Source organism: Pieris rapae, chromosome 9, assembly GCF_905147795.1.
Source record: "Pieris rapae chromosome 9, ilPieRapa1.1, whole genome shotgun sequence".
Taxonomy (NCBI): Eukaryota; Metazoa; Arthropoda; class Insecta; order Lepidoptera; family Pieridae; genus Pieris; species Pieris rapae.
In genome coordinates this window covers 6,082,101-6,101,070 of record NC_059517.1, presented here as the reverse complement: position 1 = coordinate 6,101,070, position 18,970 = coordinate 6,082,101, and the positions used below count along the sequence as shown (strand labels likewise).

The window sequence follows — 18,970 nt, the reverse complement described above, 5'->3', positions numbered from 1 at the left end:
AGGTAAATTAATCATTGAGGCACTTAATTGTCAATAGACTAACCAAAATCCTATCAAGCAAAATTTCATAGTGTATAAATGAAGATAATATTGTCTATGTTTACGAATAGCGATGGCTGTCATCGAGTTTTATTTTATTATTTTTGAAAAGAATAGAAGCTTTCAGTGATGAAAGATTATTGATATTTTCGTGAATCATGTACATGTTTTATACTTCTCCATTAGTTGTAAGAGAAATAATTAAATATCCTTAGTGTTATGACACAGCGATGATAAGTAAAATGCAATAAGTGACGACGATGGCGTCTGATGGAGAGATTTCTTGTACGAATGATCCTAATTTTGCTGTTATCTTTTCATTTTTAAAAGTTTTTGGAAAACTGTATGGCTTAGAAATACCAACAATATCTAAATTACAGGAAGTAATAGAAAATACCGAAGAAGGTTAGTAAATTGTATCTTCAATCGATATAAGTATAAACAAACTATACAATATTACCCATCGCGAGTGTTTTGTTCTTTTAGTGTTGGAGCCATTAAAAGAATTACACCTGAGACTTCTGCGTCGCGCTTTGAAATCTGTTCAGAGTTCACGATGGGAAAAATATCTTATTAAGTTTTGCCACCAACAATCATACCACCAAGAGGCTTGGGAAATAGAAAGATTTTCTTATAAGAAAGCTAGTACTCAGGTCAAACTGAAAGCTTTGAAAGTAAGTGCTGTTACTTGTTACCAATTTTAAAACACAAATTCATCATAAGGGTATGTTATGTGTTAATATTTATAGATTCATGTTAATTATTAGTTTGTTAACTTTTTAAAGTTTAAACTTAATCAGAATTTAGTTCCAGAGGCTTTTTTTATCTAAAACATATAGTTACTTTTGGAATATGGATATTGATGAATTATTGGAATATCTAAGTTACAAAATTAACTATTTGTTTCAGTTAAATTATTAAACCCAGAAATAGATTTTATTTACATGACCTGTTTTTACATGTTTCAATTAGTTTTGATTATAATGTTTTATTTAAAGTTGCCTTATGAATGTGCACAAAACTGTCTTTATGAATGTTTTTAATAACATTCTTGTTTTACAGTTGTTGCTTGAATATCAATTTACTTGCCATGTAAAGTTCAAGAACACAGTTAACAACCTATCTTGTAAGGAGTTGAGACTGGAACCTATTGGTAGAGATAAGAATGGCTGTGTTTACTGGCTGCAAGTAGATCAGGAAGCCAACTTGTGTTTATACAAGGAGGATCAGGATGAAGAGACTTGGCAACTAATTGCGAGGTATATATTTTATTAATTTAATAATAAATATTAATGGTATATTTATAATAATCATTGTTCTTATTCTAAAGATGTCCAGTAAAATTACTATTATTGTAACAATAAATAAATGTTAATAATTGTATGATGCCCTCTAAATGAATTACCATTTTCATTCTTTTCTCATAAAATATTAAATGTTTTTTTCCAGAACTAGAGAAGAATTAAAAAAAGTTATTACTCAGTTAAAAACTGGAGAAGAAATCTCACTTTCTGCTACAACTAGTGGTAGTATTGCAAATAGTGAAGATTCAAGTAGTAATGATACAAACCAAAAGAAAGAGGCATGTATTTCAGAAAGTTATTGGCGCATATAAATACTGCAAACTATTTGTATAATGTTTAAATTTATTTAATTCTTAAATTATTTTTCAGCCTTTAAATTCTAGGGAAGTGGAAGATGAAAATGAAGAATTCCTGAGCCCTGAGTCAGAAACAGACCATGAGAGTGATAACCAAGATGAGCGAAAATCTCCAGAAAGTTTGAAAATTACTAAATGTTCAAAAGACACTGTAAATAATGATGTAAATAGTGTAAATGATCAATCTAATAATGTAGAATCTAAGGAAACAGTTAAAGACTTAAGCCAAGATACAAGTAGCGAAAATGTAAATGAATCAAATATTAAGGAAATATCAGTTGCAGAACAAGACAGTAAAGAAGATTCCAATAAGGAAATCATGGTATGCTCTGAACCCACAGACAAATTAAGTGTAGAAAATGTTACTACAAATAAAGATCCAGTCACTTTAGATGATAAGAAAGAAGACTTAACAGAAAATTCATGTGAAGATACTGATAAACATCTGGAAAATGTTAATGAAACTGTAAGTGAAACTATAGAAGAACCAGTACTAATTGTTACAGGAGAAGGTAATGGTGCTGATTGTGAAAGCTCTTATTTTTTTGGTGAGGAAATAAGCGAACCTGTATTGTTTATTTATGGTGATGGTTGGGGTTTTGACAATAATACTGGAAACCCTGAAGTTGAAGACAAAGAGCAGAGTGATGAAATCTCAGATGAAGAAAATACATCTGAAGAATGCAATGGAGAACATAAGGAGGTGACAAACAATAAAAATAAATTAGAAAAGGGTGTTAAGTTAAAAACTGTGACAAAAAGAACATTGAAAAAACAGTCAGCTGATAACAACGAAGTACTTAATTCAGATTCTAAAAAACAATGTAAAAGAGAACCTGAAAAAAGTTCAAATTCTAGCACACTCAATCACAATGAAACAAAAGAAAGTTCAGTTAGTGAAAATAGCCCAACGGAACAGGATAAACCTAAAAAAAAACTCAAAGGTAAGCTTAAGAAGAAACATATTTTAAGAAAAAATGTCAAGGAGAAAGAAAAAATAAATTTAGTTGCTGATAGTGAAAAGTGTCAAAATGGTAAAACCAGTATTATTGAGAAGAGAAAAAGCAGTCTGTCTTCTGAGCATGATGATGAGGATCAAACAGAAAGTTTGAACGAAAAAGATAAAATTTCTGAACCAGACCATAAAGAAGACCCTTTACCATTGAAAAAACTACGCTTAGAACCAACACCCGATGCAGATGTATCACATTCCAAAGAAACTGATACTTTAGACAGTAAAAATGATATTAGTAACGATAATATCGAAAATAAAGATTTAAATGTAGATGAAAATAATCATGATTCAATATCTAATAGGAAAAAAATTAAAGCTAAAAAAGGTAAACTTAAATCAAAGAGATTCCTTAAGAATATAGATGAATCAATTAGGAATGATAAACTCAATGATGGGAAAAAGCATAGTAAAGCATTAAAGAGATCATTAATTAATTCTTCACTAAGTGATAAAAATAAATCAGAATCTCAAAGTGAAAGTGAAGAAGATGAACCTCTGAGTGGTGGGAAAAGGTTGAAAATAAAACCTAAAAAAATAATTACTTCAACTAGGTGAGTAGAGGGTTCCTTTAAAGGTGAATGTAAAAATTTGTTTGTTTTGGTAATTCTCATTGAATTTTAATAAAAAAATTACATTTTCCAGAAAAAAAGTAGAAGCAAAACATATGGTAAAAAGTTCAAGTGAATCTGAAGAGGAAACACTATACAGTTTAGGTACTAAGTATAACTTGTTTAAGATAAAAATAAGTGGTAAAATATAATTAACAATTTAGTTTTTCATAAATCCAAATGTTTTGTGTTTTAGCCGGTAAAAAATCTGCAAAAAAATTAAAGAAAAAATCGAAAAATGATAAAGAAAAATCGAAGTTAGACAAAAGCGATGATTTAGATACGCCAGTGAGGCAATCGAGAAGGATTGCTCAGATGAAGATAAAAGAGGAGGCTGACAGGCGGCATTTGGAAGAAGTCACCTTACGGGAACTGAAAATGATTCATACAAAGAAGGTATTTACTACTTTTATTTAATATTATGTAGGTTCAATTACAATTCACTAGATTAGATTACAGACTACACAATATATTCATATTAGGTATTGTTTTGATTTTTAAATTATCTAGGTAAATTGTGTTCTGTGGCTTCATTTTAATTAATTATATGATAAAATCTAAATTGATTTAATCAACTATCTAAGCTTATGATTGTTAATATTTAAAATAAAAGTTTTAATTAACAATATTATTCTTCTATAAATAGAAAGTTTGTTTGTCTGTTGTAGTACCATTCAATGTAGTTCACTGGTTGAGATTATCTATGGTGAAATCTGTGTATAACTAGAGATTGAGAAACATTTTAGTTAAAACTTCATTATGAGAGAGTTGCAAAGACTTAAGTTATTAAATTATTTTCAGAACAAAGATGATGAAGAGGATTGGAAAGCTAGTTGCAGCAGTTCAGACTCTGATTGTAAATTACGGAAGAAACAAAATAAATGGAAGGCCTCAGACTCCACCGGTCCAGATCAAGATTCTGACTCTGACGAACCACTGTTTGAACCCCAATACGAACCAGAACGTATGTTGTTTAAAAATAATTATTTCTTATAATAATAGCAAGCTAGAAACAAACCCGTGCCAATGTAGTTAAATATTGTGTGTTAATTATGCTGTTTAAAACTAAGATTAAGATAGCAAAAAAACTAAGTTAAGATCACATTATGTATCTATAAAGATAATAATATAATAGACAATGAGAAGTTAGACATAGTACTGTGGTGTGCTTATTCTGCATTCCTTATAAGTAAATTGCAATAACTTAGCATAACCATGCTTTCATATATATACATGTATATTTATTAAAATGATTGTAATAGATGGTAAAATTTATTTTTAACATTTTGTATTGTATTACATTTTTCAGTTGACCTTAATAAGTCGGACCACGAGTTTTCTCCAGAATCTGATTTAGAGAGTGAAGAGCAAGTGGAACCTGTCAAACGAGCTAGGACACTACAAGAAGGTGATTTTTGTATTTATTTTACAACCTAAAACCCTAATAAAGGACTAGCCTTTGAACACCCCCTATGCAGTGTTAGAGCTGTTTTTGAGACCCACGATGTAAATACACTTTACTCACTCACTCACTCACGCACTCATTCACTCACACATTTACACGCACACACTTACTCATGCACTCAGGCGTGATGATGACGGTTCAAAAAATAAAAAGGAAACGGTTCGAAAGAATAGGTTAAATAATGTCATTATTTTAAGTAATTAAGTTTGTTTATGGAAGAGCTGGGAACCCTAACATAGGTATTTTTTACTTAAAAGGGTTTCCAAATCTTACACCTACAAAAGAAAATGTACTTAAAATGAATAAAGATTTATTATTATTTTTTTATTTATCATATGTAACAATGTGATTTAAATATTTCGGATCCTCCTCAGCATCTCATTGCTAGTAAACAGCCTCACAGGCAGCACAAATTAATAAATACCTATGGGAAATTTTAATAACTGATACTTGGTAAATATAAAGTATACAAAGCAGAAAGAAGTGTACCAATAACCCAGGGTGACTGATTTCGGTGACGCCACGTGTTGTAGTAGGCAGCACCTATTTACTGAAAATTACAAGGAATTTCCATTTATTGTAGTACTTTGTTCAGAGGCAGATGGCGCTGAAGGTGCTTGCCGCCGTTGCGGTAGCGGTGAGCAGCCCGAGTGGATCTTGCTCTGTGACAAGTGTGACGCGGGATACCACGCGAGCTGCCTCAAGCCAATGCTGTTCCTAATACCGCATTCGAACTGGTTTTGCCCGCCTTGCGACCATGTATGTGAACTTTTTTTTTTTTTTTTCAAGATCGCATCGTGCAATCAGTCTTCTGACTATGAGCAGATAAGTTGTAGAAGGACTGAAGATGTATGTGAACTTATTTATACATTCTGCTGTTGATTCATAGAATTCTGACATTTCTTAAGTGGTGCTACTAAAAAAGTTCCAGGACGGACAAATTTGACCTATTTGAGGGTAATAAAATAATAAATATTTTTGTGTTTCACTTGCAAAAAGATAAATCTTAATATTTACTTACTCGAGTGACCAAATACAAATATGTATATCATATATTTCAAAATCATGAACAATATATCGAATTAACTTTAATGAATTTGTTTTATTCTTTAGCTGGCAGTCCGGCCTGTTAATTCCAGGTTTATTAAACCAAAAAATGTTAGTTATCAAGTGCCTTTTTTAAATGCGTACGGCTTATAAGGTTTGTAATCTGTGATATGTCAAAAAGTTATACCTGTCAGAATTCTACGGAAATTAAAATCTATAAGAGTATAATTATTTATGTGCAAACTCTTAATGTTGATTTTGCAAAATTCTAATTTTGTCTGAATTAAAATAACCTTCACTATAGTTATTGATATATAGTATTGATCTTTTTCATTTATTAAATCTTAATTATTTAAACAATGATATTTTTATGGCGGTATAATTCAGGGTGTTGGTAGATATTTCTTGTTAAACATGATCTTTTCTGTTGTCAGGAACTTTTAATAGAAGCACTAGAGAAGGAGCTGGTAAAGTACGACGAGTTGGTGGTTCAAGTGGAGGCTGAAAGAGAGAGGAAGCTGCTTGAGGAGCCAAAGAAAGAGAAGAAAGAGATAAAGGAAGAAGAGAAAGATGAGATTGAAGAAAAATCGGAGGAGGAGTCTGGTGAGTATTTATATTAGTAAAAAATGTAAAATATAGTGTAATGGCCTCATTTCTCGTGCCTTACTTTTCTTAGCTATATGGTAATATGGTCTTTTCAGAAGGCAGCGAAAGTTGGTCGTCATCATCTTCTTCGGGTGCGGTGTATAGACTGCGCGCGCGCAAGCAGTTGCCTGTTTCCTACCGATCAAGGGAATATGACCGACTGATCTCATCCGCCATTAAGGTGATCGTAGCAAACTGTCAGAGAAATATTTGCTATTGCATTAAATATTTATTTCAAACTTTTTTTTTCCACAAATTTTTACATCAATGTGCACAGAGATTAGATGTAAAGTACAAATAAACTGATGAACAATTTTAACATATGCCTTAGAAAATAAAAAAAAAATTATAGAACAATGCATATTTTGAGACTTTATTTAAGAACTCAGATTTGTATGTTTGGTAATTTAAAAAACTAAATTTATTTGTTCATATGTACTAACGAATTCTATAAATAAAATCTATTAACAACTTACTAATATATGAAATATCATTACCAAATGGCCATTATATTTGCTATCAAAATTTTAAACCTACTAAAATATTTTGTTGTTTTACACTAGTTATATATTACAGGAGGAGTATGTAGAACCAACCACAAGTGCCGGTAACCAAGGGCGGGGCAAAGACATCTCCACTATCATGGAAGCGGCTGAGGAAGAAAAGATGAAGGCTGAGCAGGTGGCTATTGAGCAGGTAACAAAAGATGTAAACTAATTTTGATATAAAAGGACTTATCCAGTTATTAGTTTGACCTGTATGTCTACAAATTTATAAAATCTATATATGTAATATAAATATCAATGCATATTCCAATATACTTGTTCAAGTGTCATCAAAACCGGTTCAGTAGTTTTTGAGATTTAATATTTAATATTTTTTTATATAAAAGGTGAATTTATCATTCATTTTGTATAGTTTTTTTAACACAATTCTACACATAAACTATGCCCCTAATAGCTATTGAATGTTTAATGTTGTCAATACATTTAGAAAATTAACGCGACATTATTTCAGTAAATGTTAATATTACCTCACTTATGTGCGTTGATTTCTCTAAAATTTTCATTATAGCCAGAAATATATATCTTTGAGTGTTAATTATAATAAACAAAAAAATTAAATAACAATAAATAGGGTAAGCCCGTGGAAGCGAAGAAGGCGACTCGCAAACAACGCCGTAAAGCCCGCAAACTTAACTCACTCGAAGTGCCTTCAGAGGACGACGACGAAATTGATGAAGACTTCAAGGACACTGGGTACATATTTTATTTGTCTTTTATTAACATAGCTTTTATACATTTAAAGAAAACACTTTTTACCGGATTGAAGCTATGTATGTAATTGTAATTATTTGACATAATTTTAAATTTTCCCAACGTTTCACGAGCTTTACGGCGTGCATGGTCACGTAACTGAAGACAAACGGTGTTGAATGTCAAAAAGTGTCAAGCTGTAGAAAAAGTAACATTATCTGTATTTGTTTCCCCGGAGTTGATAAAGACTAAAAGATAAAGGGTTTTTGTATAAATTGCTCACGGTGTCCTCCACAATCCGAAAGTGGATACATATTTTTTCTTATTTAAGAGCAAATAATTTATGAAAAAAGTTTCTTATATAGGGAATATTTTTATTGGTCCTTCAATATTAGAAATGTATACAATTTAACCTTTTCCACGACTGAAACGCTGCACGTCTTCGTGACGTTTCATCCGTACATTTTACCCTCATGCGTCTAAAGAGGTTTCACTTCAGAAAATATTTTACTTAATGAATAGATTTACCCAAATCATACACAGATAATGTATTTTAAATTTTTCTGTTTTCAGTTTAGAGTCTTCTTCGTCTGAAGTATCGTCTCGAGGCAGTTCTAGCGAAACACCATCTGACGGGCGAAGAGGTGAGAGAAATGGTCAAGGAAATAAGAATGTGTGGGCTGCTTGTATACTAATGTTGAATTCGGTACATGGCTAGATTTTATCATCATCATCGGCATCAGTTGCTACTCTATATACGTATCAAGTTTTGTTTCTGACATTAATGTAAAAAAAAATGTACGGAATAGATCATCGCATTTGACTCTATTTCAATCAATCTATCAATCAAAGTTTATTTATTCAGTTTAGATGCGACTTAAGGCATGCTTATGAATGTCAAAAACGTTTACAAAATTCGCGAAAGAGCAAAACTACGCCATCCGTTCGCAAGACTACCAGGTGGTCTTGTTCTGAGAAGAACGGGCAAGAAACTCAACAAGTTTTATCCTCCCTTTACATACAATAATTCAAAAGAAAATGTTATAAACCACAACGTCATTTAAGTTACTTAAGTAAACATAAAATAAAATCTGTTCTGTGATTTACCACATTCACCATTACATTCCATTACATTTACAACACTTCCAAGAGAACATAGCAAATTATAACAATACTAGCGACCCGCCCCGGCTTCGCACGGGTGCAATGCTGATACTAAACTGACTGAAACTACAGAAAATCTGTGAACGTTGTATATAAAAATGTGGGTTATCCATAAGAGATAGACATATACCATCACGGACTTTTCTGTAGACCTTTTCAATGTGTACAATAGTTAGTACATTATTTTGATAAAACTCGTAGGGTTTAGCCTGCGCTTGCAATGTAAGCGGAAAAAAAATGTAATTATTTACGACATCACATTAGAAACCTCAAAAATAACAGTACTTCTCCACTATTTAATGGATGTTATTATACATATAAAACTTCCTCTTGAATCAGTCTATCTATTAAAATCCGTTGCATCATAATCCGTTGCGTGGTTTCAAAGATTTAAGCATACAAAGGGACATAGAGACAGAGAAAGTTACTTTGTTTTATAATATGTAGTGATAATTAGACCTATTGCCAAGCGTTTTTATCTTCTAGGTAGTCATTAGGTTTTTTTAATATGTGTTTTGAATCTGTTGAGAGGCAGTTCGAATATTTCACTAAGAATCATGTTATAGCAGCGTACACTTAGGCCTATAAATGAAGTGTTTATTTTCTGCAACCTGTAAGACGGCTGGAAAAGTTTTCCCTTATTTCTTGTATTCCTATTGTGAATGTCACTGTTCTTTAAAAGAGAACTAATATTACTACGCACAAAAACGATACAGTTGTAGATATATTGTGACGGTACCGTCAGAATACTGATTTCCTTGAATAAGTTTCTAAGTGAAGTGCCTGGTTTCAAGCAATAGATTGACCTAATAGCACGTTTTTGCAAGATAAAAATAGATTGAATATCTGCTGCTTTGCCCCATAAAAGAATTCCATTCAACATAACGCTGTGAAAGTAACTAAAATATACTATTCTGGCAGTTTCCTCGACTGTGAGTTGCCTAATTTTTCTAATAGCGGATGTCGCAGAACTAAGCTTGTCTGAAAGTTTAGTGATATGCTGACGCCATTGAAGTTTTTGGTCTATTGTAATGCCTAGAAATACCGTAGAATCAAGTAAATTTAGTTTTTCATTGTTTAGTTTAAGCTCCATGGTTGTAGTTTTAACATTAGGTAAAGTTAACCTTATGCATTTTGTTTTTGTGGCATTTAATTGTAAATTATTTGCAGAAAACCAGGACAATATTTTAGAAAGTGTGTTGTTCACATCGTCACAATTTGTCTTATTTACTTTAAAAATCAAGGACGTGTCATCAGCAAATAATACAATATCCCATAATAGCTTTGCATAAGTAGGCAAATCGTTAATATATATAATGAATAAAAATGGTCCCAATATTGATCCTTGCGGGACTCCCATTTTAATATGTGATCCCGAAGATTTAGTTCCATTTATATCAACTTTAGTTGTTCGACAACTTAGGTAAGAGGTTATTAAGTTAAGAGCTACATTTTTCATACCGTAGTGGTCAAGTTTGCAAAGCAGAGTCTCATGATGAACACAATCAAACGCCTTAGACAAATCACAGAAAACTCCCAGTACATCTTGAGTTTTCTCCCACGCATCAAATATATGTCGTAACAGAGCTATTCCAGCATCGGTAGTGGAGCGACCTTTAGTAAAACCGTATTGTGCGTTGTGTAGAAGATTGTTTGTATTAAAGAAATTAATTAATTGTTCTAATATAATTTTTTCAAATTAAATGTATGACGTACGTTTGTTAATCTTAAGATAATTTATATTAGCATTACGCTGTTATCCATCTATTGCGTGAACACGACAGATGTGTCGCAGCTATAAGCTAAATAAGCTAGTTGGCTGAGACAGATATATCATACTTGGAGAAAATATATCGTATTTAATCTCCGTCTTCTAACATTAATATTTTTTTCTACTTTAGAAATTAAAAATATATTGGAATCATCACCCGAAGCGAAGAAAAAGAAAAAAGGTGTTTTCGATGAAAGTAGCAGTGAATCGGGCGGAGACAAGGACCACAGTAAAAAGTAATTTCTTTTAATTTTAAAATATAGTTAGTAATATTTTTTGCTCTGTTTGAAACGTACATACATAATACTATTATTGTAATTCCGAAAATGTGCTCATTACATTGGAATAAATATAAAAAAAATCTATAATCTTTTTTATATAACTTCTGCACTTCTTGCACCCATCATTTTTTTATTTTTTATTTATTTCTTTTTCTTACTAGGGTTGCCTGGAAGAGATCGCTTGTTAGCCCATCCTTTGTAATTGCCTTGCATCCCTTGTAATTTATATATATTGTGTTGTTTGTATTTCTTTAGCAACGAAGTGTAAATAAATAAATAAATAATCTATTAAAATATTTACAGAAAACAAAAGAAGCCTCATTCATCGAAGAAGCGCGACAAATCATCAAAGCGTTCGCGTAAGAGTGGTCTGACGCAATACGATGCGGCAGGGAACGTCATACGCGCGCGAGTCACTTACGGCGGATTGAGCGACGAGCCCAACGATTGGTCGCCCAAACATCGCACCAGGCAAAAGAAGATTAATTATACGGAGATGCCTAATACTGAGTCGGAGGATGTGAGTGCATTGTTATATCCCAAAGTCCTTAACTATCAAACAAAAATAGGGGTTAATTGTAGAAGGGTGAATTAAGGGTTGTATGTATTTTTATGATGTATCTAAAAAAAATTGCGTCAAAAATATAAAAAAAAATCTTGAGGTGGACGCCCCATATAGCAAAATAGATAGTAGCCGATTCACATACCTACTGAATATGCATATAAAATTTGATAAAAATCGGTCAAGCCGTTTCGGAGGAGTATGGTAACTAACATTCTGACACGAGACTTTTATATATAAGATTATGAAAATCCACAGGAAATGCACAAATCAAGCGGCAAACACATGCCGGACAGCTCTGATGAGTTCAAGATAGACGATTCGGAAATAAGCTCGGACGAATCCGCCGGACGACGAGCTTCAGTTGACGAAGAAGAGAAACGGAAAGCCATTACGGAGCTGATCAGCAAGACAGCAGTGGTTCCTTTGGAGAAATTGCCCGATGACGTCACTAGGGCCAAGACCGAAGAGCTGCAAGCGCATCTTGGTACGTTTTATTAATGGTTATCAAATTTGAAGTAAATCTTATTATTATATATTAAGTATCTAAAATATAATACATTTGTACTTTAAGAAGCACATGCCAACATAGCGAAGCCTTCTCGAGGTCGCGGCAGCCGTGGCGGTCGAGGAAGCCGGTAAATATTATTATTTATACAAGTGTTTTTATAATTTGTATTACATTATTATAAGACACACAAGAATATATGTCGGAATAGCACAGACATCAGAAGGTTAAATTATTGATATCTGATATGATATATAGTAATATATCATCAGATATCAATAATTTAACCTTTTTTATAATAATTAAAGTGGGTAGATTATTTTACAACTAAGGTAAGAAATATCTTTTAAAACCTTATATCATTGTTATACATACTACGTTAAAACATTAATATAGTGCACACTGACTAGCAGCGATGAAGAGGTGACATTTGGTTAAGACTTCTGTCGCCGATACAGTGCGGCGGCGAGGCAGGATTTTATTCACCTGCAATGCTCTGTGGCTATGACATCACGTGCACGTGCACGTGGCGATTACGCTGTCTCATTTGTACCAAATGCCAACTATCAACTTCTGCCGACATATATAATAAATGAAAAAAAAAACAAAATATATTTATCTGATTAAGACACATTCGTGAGAGTGCTGACGGTGTAGGGTGTTCAGAGCTTTGGGTGTATTAATAAGTATTAAATTCCTTTAAGGAAACTCAAATATATTTTTAAGTGCTTGAAATTAGTTTAGATCACATCCTTAAAGAGTTTAAGTATTTATTCAAGCATTTTATGTACGTCCACAAAACATCTAAATTCTGTTGATTAATTGATTAAGGGCCTGTTTCACAATGTCCGGATAAGTTCCAAATAAGCTATTTATTACTTATTGGTAGGATAAACTAGTGTTTGTTGCGTTTCACGACTGTCAGATAGCGTTATTCGTCATGAAACGCGAAGTATCTTATTCGAAACTTTTATCTTTCAAATAATTTATGTTTTGCATAGCTATTTGTTACTTTATCCATACATTGTGAAACAGGCCCTAAGAACTCTGAACATTAGCTATATTTATCACAATAAAAGTATGTAAAACTGATAATCGCGTTTATATTTAATAAAATGTATATTAGGGGTGGTCGTGGTCGCGGTCGCGGATCTCGCCATGGTGCCTCCACTCCGCCATCTGACGACGCTCTCGCGAAACTCGTCGGAGTCAAGATTAAAGGTATTTGTTTATTTATTATTTTGTTTGTTTGGTTTTTGGATATCACATCAACATCAGTAAAACAATAATAATATTATTGTAATATATATTATATAGTTTCTTTTAGGATGACACACCCACACTCTATAACACATAATTTGTTTGGGCTTGATTATTTTTTGACTTCTAAACCTTTAATTAATTTATACACATTAAAGATTTATAATTTTGTTGCGAGTTTTTTTTAATAATAATAGAAAAATATTTATGACAAAAGGGCTGTACTAAAATTCATATGTTTAGTAATATGTTTATTTGCTCTCCAGATCTAAGAACGGACAGCACTGTTCTGACCCCTAACCAAGTAAGTTTCGTATTATTTTTGTTACAGTTATTCAACATAATGTATGTATGTTTAATTAAATTAAATAATAATATAATGTTATGTATGAAATATTTGAAACTAAATTTTCCAGTTGGAAAGAGAGAAAAAGCGCCAAGAGCGTGAAGCAAAACAAGCAGAAAAAGAAGCGCGCCGAATGGAAAGAATGCAGAAGAAAGAAGAGAAAGAGAAATTGAAAGAACTGAAAGCAAAAGAGAGGGAAGAGAAAAAACAAGCGAAGCTCGCTTTACAAGAGAGTCGACGTTTGAAAAGAGAAAGCGGGCTAACGCGCCCTCCTGGCGAAGCGTACATGGGTCGACCGGATTATCCGGGTGGCGGTCCAGATTATCCGGGTGCAAGGCCGGACTATCCAGGACCAAGGCCGGACTATCCAGGTTCAAGGCCAGACTTCCCAGGCGGGCGTCCGCCGGATTTCCCTGAACGTTATCAACATAATCAACAACCCCGGTTGCAGGTTTGTAATTTGCTTTGCTTTAGGTTATCCTTGATTTTGAAATTCTTGAACATGAAATGTATTAGTATTTGTTAACAAAAGGTTGCTGTCAGTTTTTATAATCAGATCACATTAAATAATATAATTTTAAGGTTCTCATTAACAGTAGAACCATTGTTGAGTTAGCAATGTTTCCAACATTATAAACTATGTGTGTGTACCAGAGTACACAGGTAAGAAGTGAAACTTCTTTACGACATATCATTATTCTACTATTTGTAACTTCACGAAAATGGGGTAGATAAGGCTTAAGGCTAAAGAAAAACAATTTTTTCAGTGATATTTATTAATACTTGCTAATTTTAACAGATTTATATACATTCACTGATACTGGCAATCAAAAAGTGAGGTTAACCGCAAATAAATATTAAAATCATGCTCATACGTATTGAATTTATAAAAAGAAATGTATAATCACTCTCACTTTTCTTGTAAATTCACTTAAATTTGAACAAGTCTTTTTATTTTATCACTTTCAATTTAATATATTTTAATTCTTATTTCAAACCAAACTTCAAAACTAATATATTGTTGTTATTATTATCATATATGTATTACATTATATTCTTTACGTACTGTACTAAACTTCGATAAAAAAAGCAACATGGCGCGTAACCGAAAAACGTGACGTCATACGTCGATAAAGAAGTTTCACTTCAAAAAATAATACTCAAATGACCTTTGAAATTTGTCCTTCAGAATAAATAATATGAAAATTTTGTAAGGCTGCAGATTTTGGATCACCAATAAATAAACAAAAGTACAAAACTGACCCGTTGTTTGTTGTAGAAATGGGTTTTAATAAGTTTATACTTCCAGGTACGTCCCGAGTTACGCGGAATGGCCGGAGGCGAGGATCGAATGGTGATGAGGCCAGATCATCATCATGTTATGAGAGAAGGTATATATTGTGACCAATAGTTAACTGAAATCTTCTTCTAATTAATTTATGACTTCATAAGGTTCAGACAGAACTTCATGAACAGTTATCAATATATATATATTTTTTTAATTTTTGATACCTAATAGATATCAATTTTTGTATTTTATAATTAAAAATAAAATGACATGACATTTGAACCTAAAAGTGTATCCCTATCATATGTAAAAATATCTATGTCCGTCAGGGACTCTCTCAGTGGCGGGATCCCCTCAGCCATTTGCTCCAGTTTCAGAGGAGCCCAGCATCATCACGCGGATGCCGCACGTTCTCAACCATCACTATAGGTCAGTGTGCACTCACTCACGAGATATACTAGTTTATTTCTACTATGCACTAAACATTATGCCAAACCATATCTAGAACAATCGAAAATAAGCTAGATCAGATAAAATGTTTAAAAAAACAAATTGTAATTAATGGAAAATTACAAATAATTATTTGTAATTGTACCTAATTTGTTTTTAATTTCTATAATACATTCAATGTGAGGACAGTATTGATTTAAGTGTAAATTATTTCAGGGGTCAAATGATGTATCCACCAGGTGGTTCGGGGTATGGTCCACGTGGACAAGGCATGATGTATCAGTTGCACCCTGGGCTCGGGCCGCAAGGCCGGCCTCCATACCCGCAATACTACTATCCAAGAGGCGGCCCACCCGGGGCTATGCCTCCCCACGGCCCGGCGTCTTCCCCGCAAGGTCCCATCGCCACTCCGCCCCACGGCCCACCGGTGTCCTCACCTCACGGACCTCTTCAGCCTCCCCACCGACCGCCCGTCTATCGCCCCCAAGGCCCCCATCCGACCTCATACCCCTTACGCCCGCCTCGACCTGATTCACAAGGATCCGGCCTTTACCCGTCCGGCATGCACGGGCCCGCCTCGTCGCCCCACGGTCCTATGTCCCAGTCCCCTCACGGACATATGTCGCAATCCCCCCACGGGCCCATGCCCCAATCTCCTCACGCGCCGCATCTACCCGCCGGGTTAGGGCAGGGACCTCCTCCATCCTCTCCCCACGGGCCTAACGTACCTCACGTGCATCCCTCCTCGTCTCCGCACGGCCCCTCCCCGGGTATCCGATCCGCGATGCCCGGAAACCCACCGATGCTAATCCGTCCCCCCAGCGAAGTGAACGCTTCACCCAATAGACAGAATTCCCCAACGCCTGACAACTTCCCTGTCAAGATAAAAGCAGAAGTGAAAACTGAGCCCGAATACCAGTCGCCCCCGGTTTCACCCTCGCAGCGACCGTCTTCACCTGATCTTCCTCGCAATAGGATCAAGCACACAGAGAACAAAGCTCGACCCTTGGGTCCGTACGCGCCCCAATACGGTCCCTACGGTCCTTACGCTCCGCCAGCCTCGCAAGCCGAAGTACTGCAGGCTCGTCTACACCATAATCCATTGCATCGCATGGGGAACGTCCCGCCGTACCTTCACGGGGACACCAGAGGGTCACCTTCTAGAAGTCCACTTTCGGGTCCCGAAAGGATGCCCTTCGAAGTCTTGCGGCCCGAGAGACCTCACGACAGTACACATCCGGGTAACAGAGGACTTCACGAAATGCTCAGAGCCACCGGTCCAGATAAATTTATGATGCGGCACGACAGGCCTATTATGCACGAAGTTAATAGGCCGCCCACTACCGAGGGCTCTATTTTGCACGACATGATTAGGGCACCCATCAGACCTATTATGCACGATATGTTGAGGCCGCCTCTAGATCGACCCCCATCCGATTCTATGGCAGAAAACAGATTCTCGACGACACAGCCGCAACTGCAATCTCTAACTCGGCCTACGGTTCCTCAAAGAAATATACCCCATGACATGAGATATCACGAAATGTCTCGACCTCCCGGCCCCGATCGCCCCATGCATGATATGATAAGGCCACCGGGACTCGACCGTTCTATGCACGATATCGTAAGACATCCTGCTCCAGATAGAGCACACGACATTCGACCGGCAGACAGACCTATGCACGAAGTGTTGAGGCCGTCTGGACCCGATCGGTCTGCGCATGATCTTATCCAGCAACCTGGACAGGATCGTCCCATACATGATGCTGTCAGACATTCTGGCCCGGATCGGCCCCTGCATGATATGTTACGACCGCCAGGCCCCGACAAAATGTCAGAGTTATCTCAGTATCCTGATCGAAATCTGATTCGTGACATGTCTCGGCCCCACCCGGATATGATAAGACCGAGTGGCCCAGAGAGACTGATGGGTCACGACCTGCCTCCCCACTACCCGTTTATGCGGCCTCCGATGCGTGCTCCTTACGGAATGCCGATTCGACCTCCGGGGTCCGAGCACGCCAGCCCCGGTGTGCCGCCCTTCGCGCAATACAGTGACGTTAATAAAGAGTCGATGCAGATGAGAGAATCGGTGCTCATCAGGAAACCTTCCCCCGACCCAAGCGAATTAGAGTCGCGCGAGACTGAATCTCCGAGGGAAGAGGAACCGCCCGCGTCCCCTCCCGAAACTAAGCCAGTCGTACCGAACTTGGAAGAAAATGTAAATAAAGATGTAGCGATTAAGTTAAGCAATATTAAAGTAGAGCAACCGAGTGACATTCCCGAGGGTCCCGAAATCTCCCAACCGGAGGGTAGTCGTATCCCTCGAGAGGTAAGGAACGTGGTTCGGGAAGAGGGAAATGTTCCCAGAGATGAAGGAAGTGTATTCGGCGGCTTAGTCAGTTATTTTTCGAGCCAGCGCGAAGATGACTTAGATGCGTAGTGACTAGATGATGAACTGTAAATATATAGATAATTGTATTTATACCGACGACGGCGCAGACGCCTAGACGCTCGCTGTGATTATAATGTTAGGTTTCATTTGGTCCTCGAATACGAATGTATTATTTTGTTTTTAATTAAGTGAGATTTATTTATATACAGAATTATAAGTACTTATTGTATACTCTAATGTGAATTTTATTACAGAGGTATTTCTTTTTGCAAAATAAATGTTTTACTCCTACATTTTTCTTTTACTGTAATGTATTTTGACCAAAAATCCTACAAAGTTACCAACTCAACGTAACGAAAACGGTGATATGCGTTACGGGCTTTTAATAAACCCCGTCCTTGTTTAAGCTTTACACATTTTTACCAAGTAGGCCGAAGAGAATATTTAAATAGGGCTGAGGCAAGAGGCAAGGTCTGAAATTTAAAGATATAGAGTAAAGCTAGAAGAATACAGGACAAAGTTTAGAAATGCTGTTAGTTCTAGTAAAAGATTGAAAAGGAAAGGTACAGGACACATTATAAGAGAAAATTTAGGTAAATGGACGAAGAAAGTGACGGAATGGCTTCCTCGCAATGACAAAAGAAAACGAGGAAGAGAAATGAACAGATGGGAAGATGATTTCCGAAGAGTAGCTGGCCCTCATTGGATGCGTAAATCCCGAAACAGAGGAGAGTGTAAGTCCTTAGAGGAGGCCTATGTCTAAGGATTCAAGCTGTTTACTAAAGTCTTGCCGATTATTAGTTTTAATTTTTAGTGATACCTTTTTTAGTATTTCACACTTTTATGAGTTTATTTATGTACCTAATATGTAAATACAGCAATAAAGGCTTTATTATTATATATTCGTCAATGTACCTATTATTAAATCAAGCAGAAAAATAGGATAGGAAATGCGTTTCGATATTTATGCATTGACTTTAGAGAATAAGATAAACCGTGCCATCTGCACCGTAACACTAATCGTTTCAGGGTAAAAACATTTATTTTAGATGTAGATTAATCTCAGATCAAGATTTAACAAATTTCTCTTGATTTGTGGTGGATGTTGTATATAAGCCACATTGCCATCATTCTGATTGAGTCAAAATTCAAAAATCATATAGGTAACATAATGTACACTAATGAACGTCAAAAAAACAAATATAAATTA

General features: G+C 35.3%; 1 protein-coding gene across 3 annotated transcripts; it reads left to right on the top strand.

Moving 5' to 3' along the window:
- Window positions 1-109: 109 nt before the first annotated feature.
- LOC111003669 (remodeling and spacing factor 1-like) lies at window positions 110-18,051 on the top strand. 3 transcript variants are annotated; one of them, XM_045629376.1, is made up of 25 exons: window positions 110-444; window positions 526-713; window positions 1,102-1,298; window positions 1,489-1,621; window positions 1,713-3,265; window positions 3,357-3,427; window positions 3,519-3,718; window positions 4,124-4,286; window positions 4,632-4,730; window positions 5,383-5,546; window positions 6,269-6,437; window positions 6,536-6,660; window positions 7,056-7,175; window positions 7,617-7,738; window positions 8,309-8,379; window positions 10,801-10,906; window positions 11,255-11,471; window positions 11,772-12,000; window positions 12,091-12,151; window positions 13,148-13,242; window positions 13,548-13,585; window positions 13,698-14,078; window positions 14,937-15,018; window positions 15,245-15,344; window positions 15,582-18,051. In XM_045629376.1, the coding sequence occupies exons 1-25, from the start codon at window positions 300-302 to the stop codon at window positions 17,806-17,808; spliced, it is 7,056 nt and encodes a 2,351-aa protein (XP_045485332.1). In that variant the 5' UTR covers window positions 110-299; the 3' UTR covers window positions 17,809-18,051. The 3 variants fall into 3 exon arrangements, with proteins under 3 accessions (XP_045485332.1, XP_045485333.1, XP_045485331.1); XM_045629377.1 differs by having other exon boundaries at window positions 12,088-12,151; window positions 15,257-15,344; XM_045629375.1 differs by having other exon boundaries at window positions 12,088-12,151.
- The last annotated feature ends 919 nt before the right edge of the window (window positions 18,052-18,970 follow it).

Coding starts and splice junctions, on each gene's coding strand:
- LOC111003669 (XM_045629375.1), top strand. CDS start 300: ATGGCGTCTGATGGAGAGATTTCTTGTACGAATGATCCTAATTTTGCT. Junction 6,438..6,535: donor AAAATCGGAGGAGGAGTCTG/GTGAGTATTTAT, acceptor TGGTCTTTTCAG/AAGGCAGCGAAAGTTGGTCG. Junction 11,472..11,771: donor CTAATACTGAGTCGGAGGAT/GTGAGTGCATTG, acceptor GAAAATCCACAG/GAAATGCACAAATCAAGCGG.